Source organism: Solanum stenotomum, chromosome 11 (assembly GCF_019186545.1).
Source record: "Solanum stenotomum isolate F172 chromosome 11, ASM1918654v1, whole genome shotgun sequence".
NCBI classification, from domain to species: Eukaryota; Viridiplantae; Streptophyta; class Magnoliopsida; order Solanales; family Solanaceae; genus Solanum; species Solanum stenotomum.
In genome coordinates, this window is record NC_064292.1 from 8,504,300 (window position 1) to 8,523,394 (window position 19,095).

General features: G+C 36.3%; 1 protein-coding gene across 2 annotated transcripts; it reads left to right on the forward strand.

The window, feature by feature from the left end:
* Positions 1 to 11,973, forward strand: LOC125844069 (nuclear transcription factor Y subunit A-1-like). Of its 2 annotated transcripts, XR_007444106.1 has the most exons (7): positions 1 to 133; positions 1,778 to 2,075; positions 4,659 to 4,774; positions 4,895 to 4,963; positions 10,410 to 10,574; positions 11,290 to 11,659; positions 11,723 to 11,973. XR_007444106.1 is itself a non-coding variant. In XM_049523310.1 (6 exons), the coding sequence occupies exons 2-6, from the start codon at positions 1,820 to 1,822 to the stop codon at positions 11,584 to 11,586; spliced, it is 903 nt and encodes a 300-aa protein (XP_049379267.1). In that variant the 5' UTR covers positions 1 to 133; positions 1,778 to 1,819; the 3' UTR covers positions 11,587 to 11,973. The 2 variants fall into 2 exon arrangements, 1 of the variants encoding a protein (XP_049379267.1); XM_049523310.1 differs by having other exon boundaries at positions 11,290 to 11,973.
* The last annotated feature ends 7,122 nt before the right edge of the window (positions 11,974 to 19,095 follow it).

Consider the following 19,095-nt stretch of genomic DNA (forward strand, 5'->3'; position numbering starts at 1 on the left):
TATTATTTTGTCAAAAACCTCATTGACTACTCAATTTTCCCCTTTTTTTCTACCCAAAATTCTACGGCTTGTGTCTATTACCAATCACTAATCACTCCTCACTTCTCTCCTCTCTCATTCCTCCTACGTGCAGGTAAGTTTCTTGAATTGGGTATTTCTTATTTTCTTCAAATTATCATGATTTCAGCTTTTTCACGAAATGGGTATTGGATTTTCTTCAAAAAGATACAATCTTTATGTGTTTCTGTTGAAATCCATGTTTTATCTTTGTTGTTGTTGTTCTTGAAAATAGGGCAACTCTTATTTCTTGAAAAGTTACAATCTTTATGTGTTTTTGATATGATGTTGTTTCTGTATTCCCTCTTTGATTAAATGGGTATTTCTGAATTCTTGAAAAAAGCAATATCTTTATGTATTTGATTATGGGATTGGTGTCAGAAGTTGTGGGTTTGGGTTTTTCTAATCCACTTGTGCTCATGCTCTGTTGGGGATATTGGGTGTTTCAATCTTGAATTACTATAATTGGAATAAAGAATAATTATAATATCTCTTTGAAAGATATTGTGCATGAAGAAGCTCTATATGAAAGCTTCTACGAGGGCACGAATTCTCGTTTGATTAGTTTCTCTTATTATTGAGTGTAGACAATTCTTGAATTTTGAGATGAGGTTGAGAGGATGTGTGATTTGTTGTGACAAGTTGAGACATGTGATAATTCTATCAATAGGGGTTACTAATTCTTTACTAGTTGCAAGAAGTGTTGTCAAAAGCAAAAAGCATAGAAAGTGGCAAAAGCTCGTTGGGGTTTAATTGCAATTAAAGAGTGTTTAATAAAGATATGGGCAATGAAAAAAAAATTCCATAAACGCACAAGCACGAACATGTAATGCAAGAAAAAGTAACTAAATAAGTGAAATATGTCAAATAAAGCATGTAAAGTAAGTTCAAAACTATTACTTTGACAATTTATGTTACTTTGCCAAGATATAGATTGTCTAGTACCACTGATTTCTAGGTAGGGTTTGCTGATGATGAGGCACACCTTAGTGAATCGAACCTGCACTAAAAAGTGCTGCTCAAGTGAGATGAGTGCCCAGTTTGATATTCACGTACCTTCAAGGTCTAAACGCTCCTCAAATGAACCTCTTAACAATATTGTCTTTGGAGCTGAGGTGGGGTTTGCCGGGAGGACCGGCAATTTTATTTTTTATTTTCCCTTGGGTGAATTTTCCAGGATTAAGGTATCTGAGAGAGTCATTGAAATGAGATGAAAACTATGGAGACGTTTCAAGTCTCAACAGAGACAAGAGACCAAACATGCCAGGTGACTTTTTCTTGTTTACCTAAGTCTTGGTGGTGGGTAGGTTTTACTTAGTAGCTACATTGGTGGAGGGTAGTAAGTACTCGTGTAATAGTCGATGTGTGAGCAAGTGGTGCCAACACCACTAGTTCAAAAAATAAGAAATTAGTCAAGATAAAATGATGTCTTTTTCCTTCTATTGTCAATCGTGTGAAGTCTGCCAAGATTCCTCGTAGTTCTAGTAATTTACATACCTAATTTACAGTAGATTTGAAAAGGTCAGAGTGTTCTCTTCAAGTGAAAATGAAGGCCATGATTGTTAAACGCTAGTCAGTGAATCCCATGTATCCTCCATTTAAGTGTCGATTTAGAAGACATCTGCATGTGTGGTTTTCAGTAGCTAGAACTGCATAATGCATATGGAGGTGGTCCTCTTTAAATAAATTCCCTGAACTGGTTACTTGTCTTTGCAATTAGGATACTCGTATTGTGGAACTCTCTGAGTAAAACTACAGCAGTATGCCATCAAATTCCAAAAGCACAAATCGGGAGGAAACCAATGCATATAATGTTCCACGTTCCACTGTATATCCTGAACCTTGGTGGAATAGTGCTGTTTATAATCCTGTTTCCCCTGGGTTGATGCGGGAAAATGCATCAGATTCATCATCATTGGAACAATCTGTGGATGGCCAATCACAGTCTGATGGTGGAATCAATGAGGAAGATGATGATGCTCCTGAAAAATCGCAAAGTATCGTACCTTTGCATGCAGGTACATCTTCAATTTTTAATGTTGCTAATGATAAAATAATCATGATCATTGATAGAGAGACAGAGTCTGGCTTTTTTACCTTTTGTGAGAAGTACCAAGTAATAGTCCTTTGTTGTCTGCCCAAATTGTATTTGCTTAATCCATTTTTTGAAGAGCAATCTCATTGATAGTACTATACATGTTAAATATGTTGGTGCACATGACAAGCATTTCACTGACCTTTTAACTTTTTTGAAAACATTTTTTTTTTGCTAACTGCATCTAGTAAAATATGTTATTGATCTTATTATTACTTTGGTATCACATGGTTTCCAGGTAAGGGAAGTGCCTGAAAATACACTTCCTTGTGGAGTCTTTATGTCTTTTTTCTTAGTGATTTATAGCACAAGCAATCAAATAGAAGTTGATTAAAAGATTAAACTCTTCCATAGGAAAACCTATGTTGCTTGGTTGCAAGCAATTGATATGGGTGAAGATATAGAATCAGATTTGTCATTATAGTATTTGAGGGTGATGGTATGGGTACAAGCACCGGGAAACCATTAATAAATGTGTGAGCATAATATAATATAATATAATATGTAACAAATAATAATTTGTTTTTTTGATGACTGGTGTTCGGGTCAGCTTTCACACACCAGTTACTCATGACCGTAAATTCATTAATTGTGTAAACCATCCTCTGTTGCATGGAGTCTTCAATTTTCTTTGGCGACCAGTATCATGTTGACACAGTACATCTAGGGAATTTCGTAGCAGATTCAATCAACATTCAGTGGGGGTTCATTGATCAATGAAGGTGAAACAGAGAATGAGAAGAAGAAGAAGAAGAAGATGAGGCAGACAAAGCAGAACACAAAGAAGGAAAAAGGAGAAGATGGGTACCTGATTTATAGAAACTATCACATATTTTTTTTTTTTTGATAACCGAGAAATCCGTCTGTGACCCGCCCTTTGGACCAATCACAGCCTTCTAAACTCGGTGGATAATGGGCCCGCCCCTCTACCCTTCTCCACTTAAATACCGGGCTTCGCTTTGCATGGTGTGGGGCTTGAACCTGCGACCTAAGCCACAAATCCTCCACCTTTTGCCACTTGAGCTAGGCCTTGGGGGCTATCACATATTATGAAGAACAAAAACCATTTTTTTCTGCTTCCATCAAGCAAACATAGATTTATGAAGCTACTCCTTTTGAATTTAGACAGAGTTTTGTAGGTTGGCAGGAAGTTTAAAGAAACCGAGTAGGGAGACTAGCATTTCCTTGCTTTTTCCTGGTGGGAGTAACGAATAACAGTGAAGGGTGGATGTTAGGGGTTTCTTGCTAGTTGCAGATGGATTGAGCATCTAAAATGTGATGGAACACCTTATTTATTTGATAGGGTCATAAGTAAGTGTAAGCCACATGTAGAGTTCCTTTTTTGTTATAGCAAGATCTAGAAGAACAAAAGAATCTGCCAGTTTTTTACCACAACTTAAAACTAAAGCTTATTTGACATACTAATAAAAATGTGTGAGCAAAATAAAAATAAAAATTGAAAACTGATTTAGTGTGACCCTTTGGATCCTCTCCAGTATAAATGGGTCTTAACAAAAAAATAATTGAAAACTGGGTTACTATAGCCCCTTGGATCCCCTCCGGTAATGATCAATGGAGTCTATGATTTAGGACCCGTGTCTATCTATAAATTATAGGCTTACGTTGCAATTCCATATTCCACCGTCATCAATTTCCGAATCCTGTTTTTCTTTTACTAAATATGCCATTCCGTCTCTCTAAAAGTGCAGCTTTTACTGCAATTCCAGTACCATTGCTTACCTCCAATTTCTATTTATATTATTTCGCTGCGATTTCAGAAAAGTTTTGTTCTTTCTTCCCTAGAATTTCACTGCCCTAAACCCATTTGCAACTGAGTCCTCTTTCTTATCATACCAGCTTCAACTTCATTGTGCAAAAGCAATTTTTGTATGTATGTGGATAGTGAGATGCTAAGGATTTGGTTTGATCTTTCATCTATTTTATATATGTTTTTTTTTTTGAAATTGAAAAAAAAAAGCTTGGGAAGGTGAGGTAGCCTCTGTGGCTCTGCCACTGAAACCAAATTCCGGCAGCCAGATATAGTGAGACTCCGTCGTTATGTTCATTGGGAAAACTTAAGACTAGAAGAGAATTGTACATAAAGATGAACGTAAATTAATGTTGGGAAGTGGGTGATAATGAGAGAGAATAAAAAAGAGGATTACAATCCAAACCTTTAATTTGTAGACAGAAAAATGTTATTAATCAAAGACTGCATTGATCTTTATTGGAGGGGATCCCAACCCTATAACTTGTTTTTTTTATTATGCATATATGGTATTGTATGTCTATACCATATTTACACATTTTTCATGCTGTACTGAAACTCCTATCAATGTTACTGAATCCTAAAATTTCTGAGATGAAGAAAAAAGTACACCCTGCATCTTAAAGTTCAAACTTGTAGAGAAAGGTTACTTTTTATCCACTTACACTAGGTGCGCAACTAATTCCTTAATGTATGGATTATGTGACTGGTACTAATGAGATCTATTTTCAAGATCAGATGGGAGTTATGGGAAAGCGGATCAGAATTTTCAGCCAGCTGCTCCAGCCATACCTCCAAGACTTGATGGAAGCCTAGCACAGCCCCAGCAGCTTGAACTTGTTGGGCACTCTATTGTATGTTTGACCATTTTTATGGGTTTTGAGATCTGTTACAATTATCATTTTTGGTGAGTTACTTCATTGATAAATGTCTTATGACTCATGTGGAAGTGATTCTGTTTGATTGGCTACCAGGCTTGTGCTCCAAACCCATATGTTGATCCATACTATGGCGGGATGATGACAGCCTTTGGCCAGCCTTTGGTATACACGTATTTAAATATTTTAAGTCAAATTTTCATTCTTTGATTTGTGTATTATAATTGTGAGAAATATATGAGAAAAATATTATTGAATTGTGTATCTAAATAGTTACATTGAGACCCTATTTATAGACACTACATTGAAATCCTTTTCCAACTAGGATTCCTATTCTTATTCCTATTCCTATTCCTATTCCAAGTAGGAAATACTTATTTCTATTCTAACACTCCCCCTCAAGCTGGTGCATACAAATCATAAGTACCTAGTTTGTTACAGATGTAATTAATACGAGGACATGTGAGGGACTTGGGTGAAGATATCTGCAAGCTGATCATTTGACTTAACAAATTTCGTAACAATATCTCCCGAGAGTATCTTTTCTCTGACAAAGTGACAGCCAATCTCAATGTGCTTAGTCCTTTCATAAAACACTGGATTTGATGCGATATGAAGAGCCGCTTGATTATCACACACAAGTTCCATCTGATCAATTTTGCCAAATTTTAGTTCTCCCAGCAACTGTTTGATCCAAACTAGCTCATAAGTTGTTGTCGCCATTGCTCGATATTCTGATTCTGCACTAGATCAAGCAACCACATTCTGTTTCTTACTTTTCCACGACACCAAATTACCTCCTACTAAAACACAATATCCGGATGTCAGAGGGTGATCCTGCCCAATCAGCGTCTGTATATCCAATGATATGCTCATGGACTTGATCCTCAAAGAGTAGTCCTTTATCGGGAGCTGACTTTATATATCGTAGAATACGAACAACTGCTTCCCAATGACTATCACAAGGGGAAGTCATAAACTGCAACACTCACAGGAAAAGAGATGTCAGGTCTAGTCACTGTGAGATAATTCAACTTTCCAACAAGCCGTCTATACCTTTCAGGATTACTAAGTGGCTCCCCCTGTCCTGGAAGGAGTTTAACATTCGGATACATAGGAGTGTCAATAGGTCTACATCCCATCATTCCTATCTCCTCAAGAATGTCTAAGGCATACTTGCGTTGAGAAATAACAATACCCGGATCTAGACTGAGCAACCTCAATACCTAGAAAATACTTCAATCTGCCAAGGTCTTTAGTTTGGAAGTGCTTAAAGAGATGTTGCTTCAAATCGGTGATACCATCTTGATCATTACCGGTGATAACAATATCATCAACGTAAACAACCAAATAGATACATCGACTTGGTGCAGAATGCTGATAAAACACAGAGTGATCAGCTCCACTACGAGTCATGCCAAACTCCTGAATTACTGTGCTGAACTTCCCAAACCAAGCTCGAGGAGATTGTTTCAGACCATAGAGTGACTTACGCAATCGACATACAAGGCTACTAGACTCCCCTGAGCAACAAAACCAGGTGATTGCTCCATATGGACTTCTTCCTCAAGATCACCATGCAGAAAAGCATTCTTAATGTCCAACTGATGAAGAGGCCAATGACGAACGACAGCCATAGATAGAAAAAGACGAACAAATGCTATGTTAGCCACAGGAGCGAAAGTGTCACTATAATCTAGCCCAAATATCTGAGTATACCCTTTGGCAACAAGGCGAGCCTTAAGTAACCTGACCGTCTGGACCAATTTTGACTGCATAAACCCAACGACAACTAACAATAGATTTACCTGCAGGAAAGGAGACCAGCTCCCAAGTACCACTCTTATGTAAAGCAGACATCTCATCAACCATAGCATGCCTCCATCCAGAATGAGAAAGTGCTTCACCTGTAGTCTTAGGAATGAAAATAGAGGACAAAGACGACACAAATGCATAATGGGGTGATGATAGACGATGATAACCTAAGAAGGTATAATGTGGGCTAGTATTTCGAGTGGATCGTATACCTTTTTGAAGTGCAAGCGGTTGGCTAGGAGGAGGCAAGTCCGCAGTAGGAGCAAGGTCCGGCGCATGACATGAATCATCTAGGACTAGGGTTGGACGTGGACGGCGATGATAAGTTAGTAGTGGTGGCACTACAACTGGAGATGTAGAAGTAACCGTAGATTCCTCAAAGGTTGGCACAGGTAAAATCTGAGGTATGGGTAAAGACCATAGATACATCAGGATGATCAGAAGATGTATAGTAAGGCTGAGACTCAAAAAAATGTAACATCAGCGGACATAAGGTATCGATGAAGATTATGTGAATAACAACGATACCCTTTTTGGACTCGAGAGTAACCAAGAAAGACATTTGAGGGCACGAGGAGCTAATTTTTCTTTTCCTGGGGCTAAGTTATGAACAAAGCATGTGCTCCCAAAGACACGAGGAGGGATAGGATAGAGATGTGACTGAGGAAACAGTATGGAATGTGGAACCTGATTCTGAATAGAAGAAGAGGGCATTCTATTTATCAAATAACAAGACGTAAGAACTGCATCTCCCCAAAAACGCAACGGAACATTGGATTCAAGGAGAAGAGTACAAGCGGTCTTAATAAGATGCCGATTTTTTTCTTTCAGCTACACCGTTTTGTTGAGGGGTGTATGGGCAAGTAGTCTGGTGCATAATGCCTTGGTGAGTCATAAACTCCTGAAATTGGGAGGATAAGTATTCTAAGGCATTATCACTATGAAAAGTACAAATAGAAACACCAAACTGATTTTGTATTTCAGCAAAGAAACTTTTGAAAATAGAAAATAACTCAGAACGATCTTTCATTAAGAAAACCCAAGTACATTTTGAATAATCATCAATGAAACTAACAAAATAACGAAATCCTAAGGTGGAACTGACTCTACTAGGACCCCAAATATCAAAATGAACTAATGGAAAAATAGACTCTGAACGACCCTCAGTACTATGAGAAAACATAGCACGAGTGTGTTCAGGCTTATGACAATGACTACATTTGGATCGAGGTTTCCCAAAACGCCGTCCCCCTCGCCGATTCTCCATAGACTGATATGTACGCTTTTCAAAGGTTTGAGATGCGAGAATAGAGGAGTCAACAGTGGGTGATGAAATTACTTTGTGACCGGGAGGTGCCGCAAGATGAAGGAGACGAGAGAATAATTCATTGATTGTAGGAACTGTAGGGCTAGCTAAAATCCGATCACGTACAAAATCATGATCAGGAGGAAGTCTAGCAAGAGTAAGAACTAGAAACAATGTTTGTCTGTGTGCTTGTTATTTTTCAACATTCGTAATAACTGACATCAACGTGTCAAATTCCTCCATGACTGCCTGTACCTGTCCCAAGTAAGTAGACATATCGGATTCTTGTTTATTTAAGTTGCTCAATCGAGATATCACATCATAGAATCAAGATATGTCATTAGTGTATAAAGCACGAGCCTTTTCCCAAACTGTATAACACGTCTGGAATGGGCGAAACAAGGGCATCAACTTGGAATCAATAGAACGCCATAGGAGACTACATAATTGAGCATCTACTTTCTCCCATTGTGCTTTGGCTTTTGCATCTTCCTCACTAATCTTTGCCTTTACATCTACCACATAAGTCTTGTTCGTTAAGTGATCTTGGACACCTTGACCCTTGCACCACAACTCAACCGAGGAAGCCCAAGATAAATAGTTTGAACTTCCCAATAAAAGTTCTGAAGTGATTATAGGGCTAGAACTTCCAATCCCCATATTTTTTGAACCAAAAACATCACACCCAAAAGACATTATGCTAAATTTGTCTTGGAAAATTCAAATCTTGAAGAAAAGTCGCCGGAAACTGCCTGGAAATAGCCGGAACCCTAATTCCGGCGATCGGATCTGGTCAAAAATAGTATGGGCCTGGTCGGAATGGCTGGACGACCCCAACTGTCAAAAAAAAGTTCAAAAAATATGCACAGAAAAGCCCTCACGCGCCGGCGCGTGAGACAAATCTCGCCGGAAAGTACCACCTCCGATCGGCGCGTGAGAGCGCGTGGGGTGGTGTTTTCCGGTGGTTTTGGCTGGGGTTTGGTCGCGGGGGCTTTCCGAGCCTCGTGGTGGTGTTGGTTTTCGCACAACACCCACAGAAAGAAAAAAGAATAACAAAATCAGACCCAACAGTCACCGGTAATTGACAGACATACGGTGACTTGTTTGTTCTCACCAATGCTCTGATACCATGTGAGAAAATATATACGAAAAATATTATTGAATTGTGTATCTAAATAGTTACATTGAGACCCTATTTATAGACACTACATTGGAATCCTTTTCCAACTAGGATTCCTATTCTTATTCCTATTCCTATTCCTATTCTTATTTCTATTCTAAGTAGGAAATACTTATTTCTATTCTAACAATAATATTTTATCTAAGCTCTTAAAAGAGAGAGGTTACCTCATGCTTCGTTCAATAATGTTGATCTTGCTGCTAATGTGTGGGACTTTAGTATAATATCTTTCTGGACCAAAACACATCAGTGCTTGAAAAGTGTGAAATCAGATTTGTCTTGGTCCTCTCTTGAGCCTCTACTAGCTTCTTGCCACTTAAGTGATGCTTTAGAAACACTCACCTTCTCGACACCACTTGCTTCCAGGAGCTTGTAATATATTTTGAAGTATATTACTTTCACCATTATTGTTCAGGAAGACTGGGATGACCTATTTATTCTGGAAGTTTTTTGGTCCAAAGTTGTATATCACCTTAATGGTGCTACGGATGCACAATTCCAGCACAATTATTGGATATTGCGGACACTGTCATTTGAGTGGCTTCAATTAAAGTTCCAACCAGAGCAATTGAGATAGATTTAACCAAGTTCAATATCATAATATAAGAAATCTAAGAATTTCTAGTGGCATTAGCTGCCGGAAATGGTTTAATAAAGGGAGCTTGTGCTATTGGGCAGAAGGGGAATCTAAAAAAGAAGAGAGTAAAAAGGGAGTTAGGATCTCTTGGTTTTTGGGTGGGAAGGTTTTGATACCATATTTAAGTCAACAACTTGGTCAACTATAATCTATATAGCACTTCTTTACAGGACCACAGTTCATCCTAATTAATAGGCGTGAAATTTCATATGAAAATCATTGTTATAAATGGCCCCCTCTCGTTTTCAGTATAGAAACCTGAATCTCATTGGAACTAGATGCCTCTAGCTTGATCTTTGCTTCATGAATGACTCTACTCCTATGACATGTTACAATTGAGAATCCCTTGTGAAACAATTGGTCCATATTAAGCATTCTGTACAAAAAAGCTCTATTGTGCATTATGACCTGTTTTTACATTGCTCAACATATTGAGGCTCGCAAAATGAATTCTCCAATAGTCCTTCTGCTCCATGTTTATTAAAAGAACAAAATAGAACATATAAAAACAACTGAAACATGATATGGAAAGATATCATGATGTCAGTTGTGCTAAGGTATTATCTGGTTGGTGGGGAAACTCAACATGCTCATTAGCCAGATTATTTAGTCTTAGCTCTAATCTATGGTGAGATTTTCTTTAGAAGTCCTTACCAGCTGTTGTACTATTCAGGTTCCTCCTCATGTACTTGATATGCACTATGCAAGGATGCCCTTGCCACAAGAAATGGCTCAAGAGCCAGTTTATGTAAATGCTAAGCAGTATCGAAGGATCCTGCAGCGAAGACAGTCACGTGCTAAAGCAGAACTTGAAAAGAAGCAGATAAAGGGTAGAAAGGTTAGTTTGTGCCCTCTCATGGGGTCACTCTTTCAATCTTCTTCTCCTCATTGTCCGTAATTCGTTTGCCACCTTTTTACGAGAACTTACTACATGAATCAGTCTTCTGGAGATATATGGAACTTTGGCCAAGTGCTTGTACCTATTCCAATTGGTGCTGAGGCAGATTTAACTTATGCCTGAATGGATTTCCATATTATCTGACTGGTTGGGCAGTGGGCATGTAAGGGAACTCTGCATTATGAAGAATTTTATATTTTAGCAGAGGGGGGTGTAAGAACTGATGATTTTCTCTACTTCAAGCAAAATAAATAGTGTATAGCAGTTAGTGCCCCTTAATCCAACCCACTACACCTTATTGCACTGTTTTTTTAAAATAATACTATAAAATCTGATATGCAATACTTTTGCTCACTATTGGCTGTCGTTCCCCTCCACTTTCTTATTCCAGCTCTTGCATGAGTTTTAGTTCATTGCAGGGAAGTCTTGTGCCATCAGTTTCGCACAAATACTTTTACTTGTATCCCTTGCTATAACTATCAGGAAGTCAGAAGACTGGGAGGAATGGAGGCACAACATTCAGGCTTGATATTTGTTATTTTAGTAGGTCCCTCATGTCGTATATAATGTGATGCCATTAGTAGGCATTTCTGAAGTTTGATGATCTACTGTATTTTCAAAGTTTTTGACACACCCTCCTTTCCTTGTGTTACAGCCATATCTTCACGAGTCTCGACATCAGCATGCACTGAGGAGGGTAAGGGCCTCGGGAGGACGTTTTGCCAAAAAGACAGATGCTTCTAAGGGTACTGGTTCTGTGAGTTCATCGGGTTCTGAACCTTTGCAGTTCAATGCTGCTGATATTCAAAAGAGACATGAAAATGGAAGGTTGGCCGAGCTTCAGCAGTCTTACTCAAATGGTAGCAGTTGTGGCAATCAAAGTAGCTTTCAAGAATCGAAAGATGAGTACCAGTCTGCTGAAAGCAGGGAAGGAGGTTTTTCTGGCAAGTAATTGGAGATACGTTCATGTCTAAACTAGCTCTTGCACTGCAACGAGGCTCGAGTATGTACACGAGAGTTTACAGGTATTGTTTCATTTCTTGGCTTTTAAAGCTGGGCGGCAATTCATTCTTGGCTTTTTACTTTAGTGTTAAAGGGAGCAATAGAGGCGACGAGCATAGCAGTGTTTCAGCATTTGCTTGGAGACTTGCATCTTCCCTTTTGTACAGAGATGGATGAACTTAGAACTAGGATTAGAAGTTGTTCAGTAAGTTTATGGTTGTCCGGTTACCGTAGTTTTAGTTTAGGAGACCATGTAAAGAGGTTATTAGTTTTGCATACTTGTCTTATTTCCTTTCCTAATGGTTGCATTAATTTCTGAGTTTGGTTTGTTTTGATGTGATTTGATATGTTATCAAAGATACAGTAGGATGAAATGACATATTTGAGGTTAAAGTGTGCAAATAGGTTCAGTTAGTCCATATGATAACAGTGAAGGTCAATGGTATTGTACAGAACTAAGAATACAGCTTTGAGCACATCCCGCTTCTTTGTCCTCCTTTCGTCTTCTAACCCAATGACCATAACATTGAGCCCCCGATGTGATATTAAGGTGTGCTCAAGCGCGTCCCTCTTTATGAATAATCGTTGAAGAGCTTGTAGGTCTCGAGCTTGGCTCCTTGTGAAAGGTCTTAATGCAACTTGGTTTGCATCATTAGGGTCAAGTTGGGCTACAACCTATTATTTATCTTGTTTTGATCAAGTCCATCTTGATCCAAATGAACTTTGGACAAGGTTTGGGCATTAATTCATTTATTTGTTCAACCCATCTTAACCCGTCAAGTAGGGATGGCAATGGGGCGGGGCAATGTGGGTTAAAGCCTTAGTTTTTTTTAAAATTATGCGGGTACGGGCTCCTCCCCTGTGTTCTACTGGGAAAAAACATACCTGCACTGGGTGTATACACCCGGTGAGGGTAACACCCGGTGCGGGTTAGTTTTACTCTTTCTACTGCTTTTTATTAAATATCTGTTGTATTACTAGCTACCTTATTAACTGTATATTAAAGAAAATCTTTTTAAGCCAAAAAAAAGGTACAAAATTTAAGAGCCTGTTTGTTAGTTGATTGAAAGTATCCATCAAGTGATCAAGGGTGTGTTTAGCAATATTCTATAATTTTTTTCATGTTCAGTTGGTCATAAATTTTGAAAAATTACCTTGTTAGTCGAAGTAGAGAAAAGAAATTTCATAAATAGTATTCCACGTTGATTGTATCCTTTAACCCTCTAACCTTCCAACACACCTCTTCTTTACCACTCCCATAACTATCATCCTCATCATCCCACACCCTACTACGTCCCTTTTTTGTACTGACCTAAAAAAAAATAACGAATTTATTTATTTTTTTAGAAAATATTTTTCGATTTTTTTTTCATACCAAACACAAGCTGAATATCAAATGATGAATAACATTGGTATTTGAAATTGATTTTACAATTAAAGCATTTACGTGTTTTCAGACACATTTTTTGGAATCGATAATATTGTGGACAACTGTTGTTTGACGGAGGGAGTGTTACTCCCTTTGTTTCTTTTTATATCGCCTTTTTTAGATTTCACTTGCATTAAGAAATTAAGTTGGTTTACAATTCTATTCTTATTTAATGTTTTTTTAACTTTTCAATAAATGATAAATAAATCATCTTTTATTTTTAATTTGTTTGTTGAAATTTCTTTTTCAAATTAGATTTTATAGAGTAATGCAATGGTAACAGTAATTAATCAATGTGTGAACTAATTACAGTGAACATTATTTACTTATTAGTTTTTCTAGGTTGATCAAACACTATCTATTTTCAAGATTAATTAACTATCAAGGGTATAAAAGGAAGAATATTGTAACTTATGCATTGATTTTATGAAATGACAAGTATTATGGATCAACTACTTATAGTAAGGATGACATACAAAAAAGAACTAAGAGAGTATGTACCAACTATTTATAATAAGGATAACATATAAAAAGAAACCGAGGGAGTAATTTGTTTTGAAATGATATTTTCGAGGACAGTAAATGACTTGGTCAAACTGAAAAGGGCTTCTAAAATAAAATTGGCTTTTAAGTTTTATTTTACACGGTTGTTAAGAAATCATTAATAGATTGATCAACTTTACTATTTTGCCTTTTGTTCATATTAATTAGCCTCTTAAAAATAAAATTTGGATTTTCAAAATCTGTTTAAACTTCCAAAGCCATATTAATTGTAGGGATAAAATAAAAAAAAATTACTCCCTCTTTCAACAATAGTTGTCCACTATTGACTTGATACACTCCTTAAGACACAAAATGGTAATATTTTTTTTTAATATACTATATTTATGTAAGTTTCTCATAAATAATAGGGGTCAGTGGTGTACGCAAAATTTTTTGTGAGTGGTATCGATATTTAATAATAAATGAATAATTGATATAACAACATTGTATTAATAAAAAATGTTCAGGGAATAATAGCGTTCCAGCCGCGCACCAAAACTAACAAGCTAAGGCAGTACAAGGTGTCATTTTTTTTTAATTATTTTTTTCCAGATTTTTATATATATACAAAGCAGTGTCGGATGACACCCCTTGATATAGGGTGGGTCCGCCCATGATAGGGGTAATATTACTATATTATCTTTTGACTTTATTAAATTTAATGTTTTGAGAAATGTGTTAGATGATAAAATAGTAGTATTTCATAGCAAGGGTAAAATAGACACAAAAAATAAATTGTCTCTTGATTTTTTAAATTGGACTAGTATTGTTGGACAACTATTTTAAGTAAAGTGGACAATTATTATTGGACGGAGAAAGTAATTAATTCTATCATAATTTAGTAAGTGATCAAATAATAATATTTCTAATAAGATTCCCATTTAATATAATAATATTTTTAATAAGATTCCCATTTAATATGGGACAAAGATAATACTAGTAGCAAGTGTTTTTGTTATTAACCAAATGCATATAAGCCTAGAAGGACCTTTCAAGATCTACAAATTTAGGGCAATGTTCGTTGTGTATTTATTTTCATTCAACTAGCAGCAACAATCTTTATCACACGTAAAACAGTTTCCCTTGTACACAAGAATAATAACATACTCTTCTTTTCGAATTTTGAAATTCAAACAAATATTTTTTACTATTTATAATATAAACTGTGTACATATTTGGAACTATCCTCTAAAGCAGACACTCCAATAATTACATGAAACTAATAATATCTATCTATTAAAAAAAGGTCTACATTCTATTACTACATGAAATTAATCCTATCTATATACATTAAGAAAAGTCTCAAAATGTTCTATCACTTTTACAAATCTACAAATACTTCCTTTGGATCTTTTATATATCATATCATGTATACACATTTTAAAAATTTGAAGCCATCAGATATTCTAACCTTCATATTATTACTAGTATTGCTCATCTAGTAGAATGCGAAACTTCCTTTATATTATTACTAGTATTGGTCATCTAGTAGAATGCGAAGCTTCCTTTGTATTATCACCAGTATTTCTCATCTAGTAGAATGTGAAGCTTGTTAAGCAAATAGTGACTATTGTCATCTAATATTTCATAAAAGAAATAGTGACTATTGTCATCTAATATTTCATAAAAGAAATAGTGACTATTCTCATCTAATATCTCATAAATGACCTTTGCGGTGTTTGGATTTCCTGTGATCCGCATATGTCGATGTTGATGTTGACGTCGACTTCGATGTATGATCTTCTTCGTGTAACATCTTGCAATTTCAAATAGCTAGGAAGAAGCTAAGAATTGGAAATAGTCATTTTTGGAAAGAATTGAAAATCTGGAATTTGTTAAGTTTAGGAAAAGTGAGTTTTTGGTCAACTTCAAATGGCCATAACTCCTAGCTCAGGATGATTTAGGTGTACTTCCAGATATGGTTGGAAATCTCTTGGAATGATCTTTCCAACGCTGCCGAGTTTGCGCGATTCCGAGTTCGTATGAGTAAGTTAGGCTCTTTGGAAGTTGGTCTGTTGGATTAAGGGAAGTCCAAATCCGGATTTTTGAAGGATAGTTTGGTCTTTTTCTTACCCTTTTATTTTAATTCGTTTTTGGTAATTACTTAGGGGTCTAAACTGAACTTAGTCAGTTTACGCTTTTGGAAAAAAAAGTTAGGGTTTTGAGAGAAGGGAAAAGAAGAGGAGAAAAGAGGAGAAAGGAGAAGAACGTTCAAGATTCGTCAAGATCGTCAAAGTTTAGCTTTTGGATTTCGTCGAGGGTGATCCCTACAAGGTATGTGAGATGACATAGCATTGGGTTAATTCGCCCATGCGCCAATCATGATTTATTTCAGCGAATTTAAGTTATTGAAAGCTTAGAAATTGAGTTCTTGATGGGTTTGTTGAAGTTCCATTAAATTCTTGTTTCGTTGAATTCGTTGGAGAGATGTTTGATCCGAACCCGTGATTTTAGGTTCGATTTGAGTAGAATCTGATGTACTTTGAACATTTAATCGATTCTAAGTGTTTGGGAAAAGAACTCATGGAGTTTAGAGATGAAAAACGAAGAAGAAATTTCGTCGAACAGAATCTAGCAGTGGTGGCGCGTCGCGGAACTGGTTCCCAGAATCAGGAATTTCCGTTTCTCGTCGTGGAGCCGTCACAGAGTCTTTTGCCTCAAAAGTCATTTTCGAAACTAAATTTTAAAAGCTTCTCCGCGTTGCGGACCAACCCTCAATTATTGGTTTTCGGTCTTTTCTCATGTTTAGCTATCTAAAATCATTCCTAAACATCATGAGATCTTTCTAATCACAAATCACAATCCTTGAATCCATAATTCAATTCAAGGACCAGTTAGGAGTCAAGTCAAGAGTAGTTAAGATCAAAGTCAAGAGAAGTCAAGAGTCAAGTTAAGAGAAGTTCATAAAGTTTTCCAAAAGTCTTTTGCAAACGTTTTAACTTTGTTTTAAGACTTAAGTTTTGAGTTCAGTAAAAAGTAAAGTTGAAGTTCTTTTCTTCAAAAAGTATATGGGGACTAAGTATTCACAAAGAGATTTAAAATGTTTTCACATTTAAATAAGAAACTGAGATTTCCAAAGAGCCTTTGGGCTAATTTTCAGAAAAGAGTAATCGCTTTCTAAATGAAGCAAGAGGGGGAACTTTGATTTCCAAGATAGCCTTTGAACTAAGTTTTTGAGCACTAATCTCAAATCACAGAAAGAAGTATGTTTTAAACATAAAGAGCTAGTATCATTATTTGAGAGTAGTATTGAGCACCGATATGGGGACGAGCTTGAGTTCAGATAACTCACGTCTCCATAAACCATGTAGCCATCATGGGTAGAAAAGGGACATACTTTTTAGATGAATCCTTTCCAGAAAAACTAGTGGATCCATTTAGTAGTTTAGATCCTATACCCTTGGCAGGGTGTAGGATGCCCTGGCAGCGTAAGGGAGATCGCTGTATCATCACAATAGCTCTTATGTGATGGTTGTTGGTTAGAGAAACTCCCACAGTAGTACTTTGTATTTTTATATACATCAGTTTATTTGTATTTTTACATACATCTCAGAGTTATTTGTATCTTTGCATACACATAGAGTTGACATTATGTTTTAAACAATTTTTCTTTATATTGCACTTGTTTTAAACTGCTTTATATTGAAATGAGTTCAGTTATGTTGAGTTGAGTTGAGCCAGTTAAGTTCTTCAGTTCCTTTCAGATTCTTTTCAAGCCTATGGTGTTTAACATTCCAACTCGCATACTCGTACATTCAATGTACCGATGCCAGTTGGCCTGCATCGTATTATGATGCAGACGCAGGTAACTAGGATTGGTATTCAGCGCATCGTTGATCCAGTGAGCAGTTCAGAGTCTGTTGGTGAGTCTTTTTGCATTTCGAAGGATCCCTTTTGTTTACTTTCAGTATTAGATAGTTCATTAGGATGTCGTGGGCCTGTCCCGACATCCATCTCAGTTGTTTTAGAGGTCTCATAGATAGTCAGTTAGATGTTAGTTCATTTGTCATCATTTGTTATTGACTTATGTTCAGATTTTAGTTGCTATTTTGGCTAAGTTAAATGTTTATTTTCAAAACATTATGAGTTCAGTTTGAGACAGTTAAGTTGTTTAGCAACTGTTGTTTAGCATTTGAATTCCTTTCTTAATGCTTAGAGTCTTCCGCCAGCCACGTCCAGGGTGTAGGCTCAGGGTGTGACACTTCGCTAGAAGAAGCTTCGACTTCGTCTTCTTCTTTCGACTCATCAGCAGCATCAACGTTGTTGTTGTAATGCCCAAAATGTCTCGACCAAGCTTGTTGATAAGCATTTCCAATAGTCCATAGATCAATATTGTCATTCATAATTTCATCATCAATATGGTAAAGATCACTAAAAACAAAAAAAAAAGGATCATGAGATTTGAGAGAGATGAATAGAATGTGCTTAGAAGAAATGATTTGAGATTTGAAAGAGGCGAAAACAACGTACAACAAGATATGTTTAGAAACTTGAAAGAAGTGAAAAAAATGTGCAAGAAGAAAAACTTGTGCTCCCAAATCATTTTGGAAATGGGACTTTTTATGAAGAATGCATCATCATTTAGATTGTGAAACGTGTCACAATCAAACGCTAACATATGTTTATAGAGACTTCACTGGATTTTGACCAAAATAATAATTTGAGTATATTGATTTTAATGTCAAAACTTTATAATGAGGAATACACAACTACACGTACAATATATTTATCGTTCTTTTTATATATTAACTAACTAATATTACTAGTACTATCAAACGATCTAGTCTCTCGTTGATCTTTTTTGCCTCTCACTCTATGAAAATGCACATCTATCCAGAACGTGCAAAGTAAAATAGCGGTAAAAACCCTAACTTGGCTCCTTTATTTTAGGATGTGAAATGAACTCAACTTGCGGAAGATTAGATGACACAAACAGAAACTTCAATAATACAGTACAATATTGGAGGAGTAGAAGTTGGAATTATGAATCCAGTTTTTTTTCCGTTAAAGCAATGAACCATGTCATAGATGCTTTTCACAAGAGTTACGACCCTTTGGTGATAAACAATTTTTGTTTAATCAATAAATTCAAAAAGCACTTCTAAGCAGCAACAACAGTGTTTAATCGAACTTTTAAAAAATGCTTCTAAGTATCCACACAAGGGTATGGCCTAGTAGTCAATGAAGTGGTTAAACACCATAAGGTCCCTTCTAGCCATGGTAGATAGAGTTACATTGTATCTGTTGATGTTGAGGGTGTGTTTGGTATGAAGGAAAATGTTTTCCTAGAAAATAAGTTGATTTTTGACTTATTTTCTCATGTTTGGTTGGTGAGTAGAAAATATTTTCAGGAAAAGATTTTTAATGTTTGATTTATGAATGAAAAATATTTTTGAGAAATATCTTTTATTTTTACTAGAGTAGAAAATAATTTTTGAAATTGAAAATATTTTTAAAAACAAACTTAATTTTTTTTGGGGGTGAGGG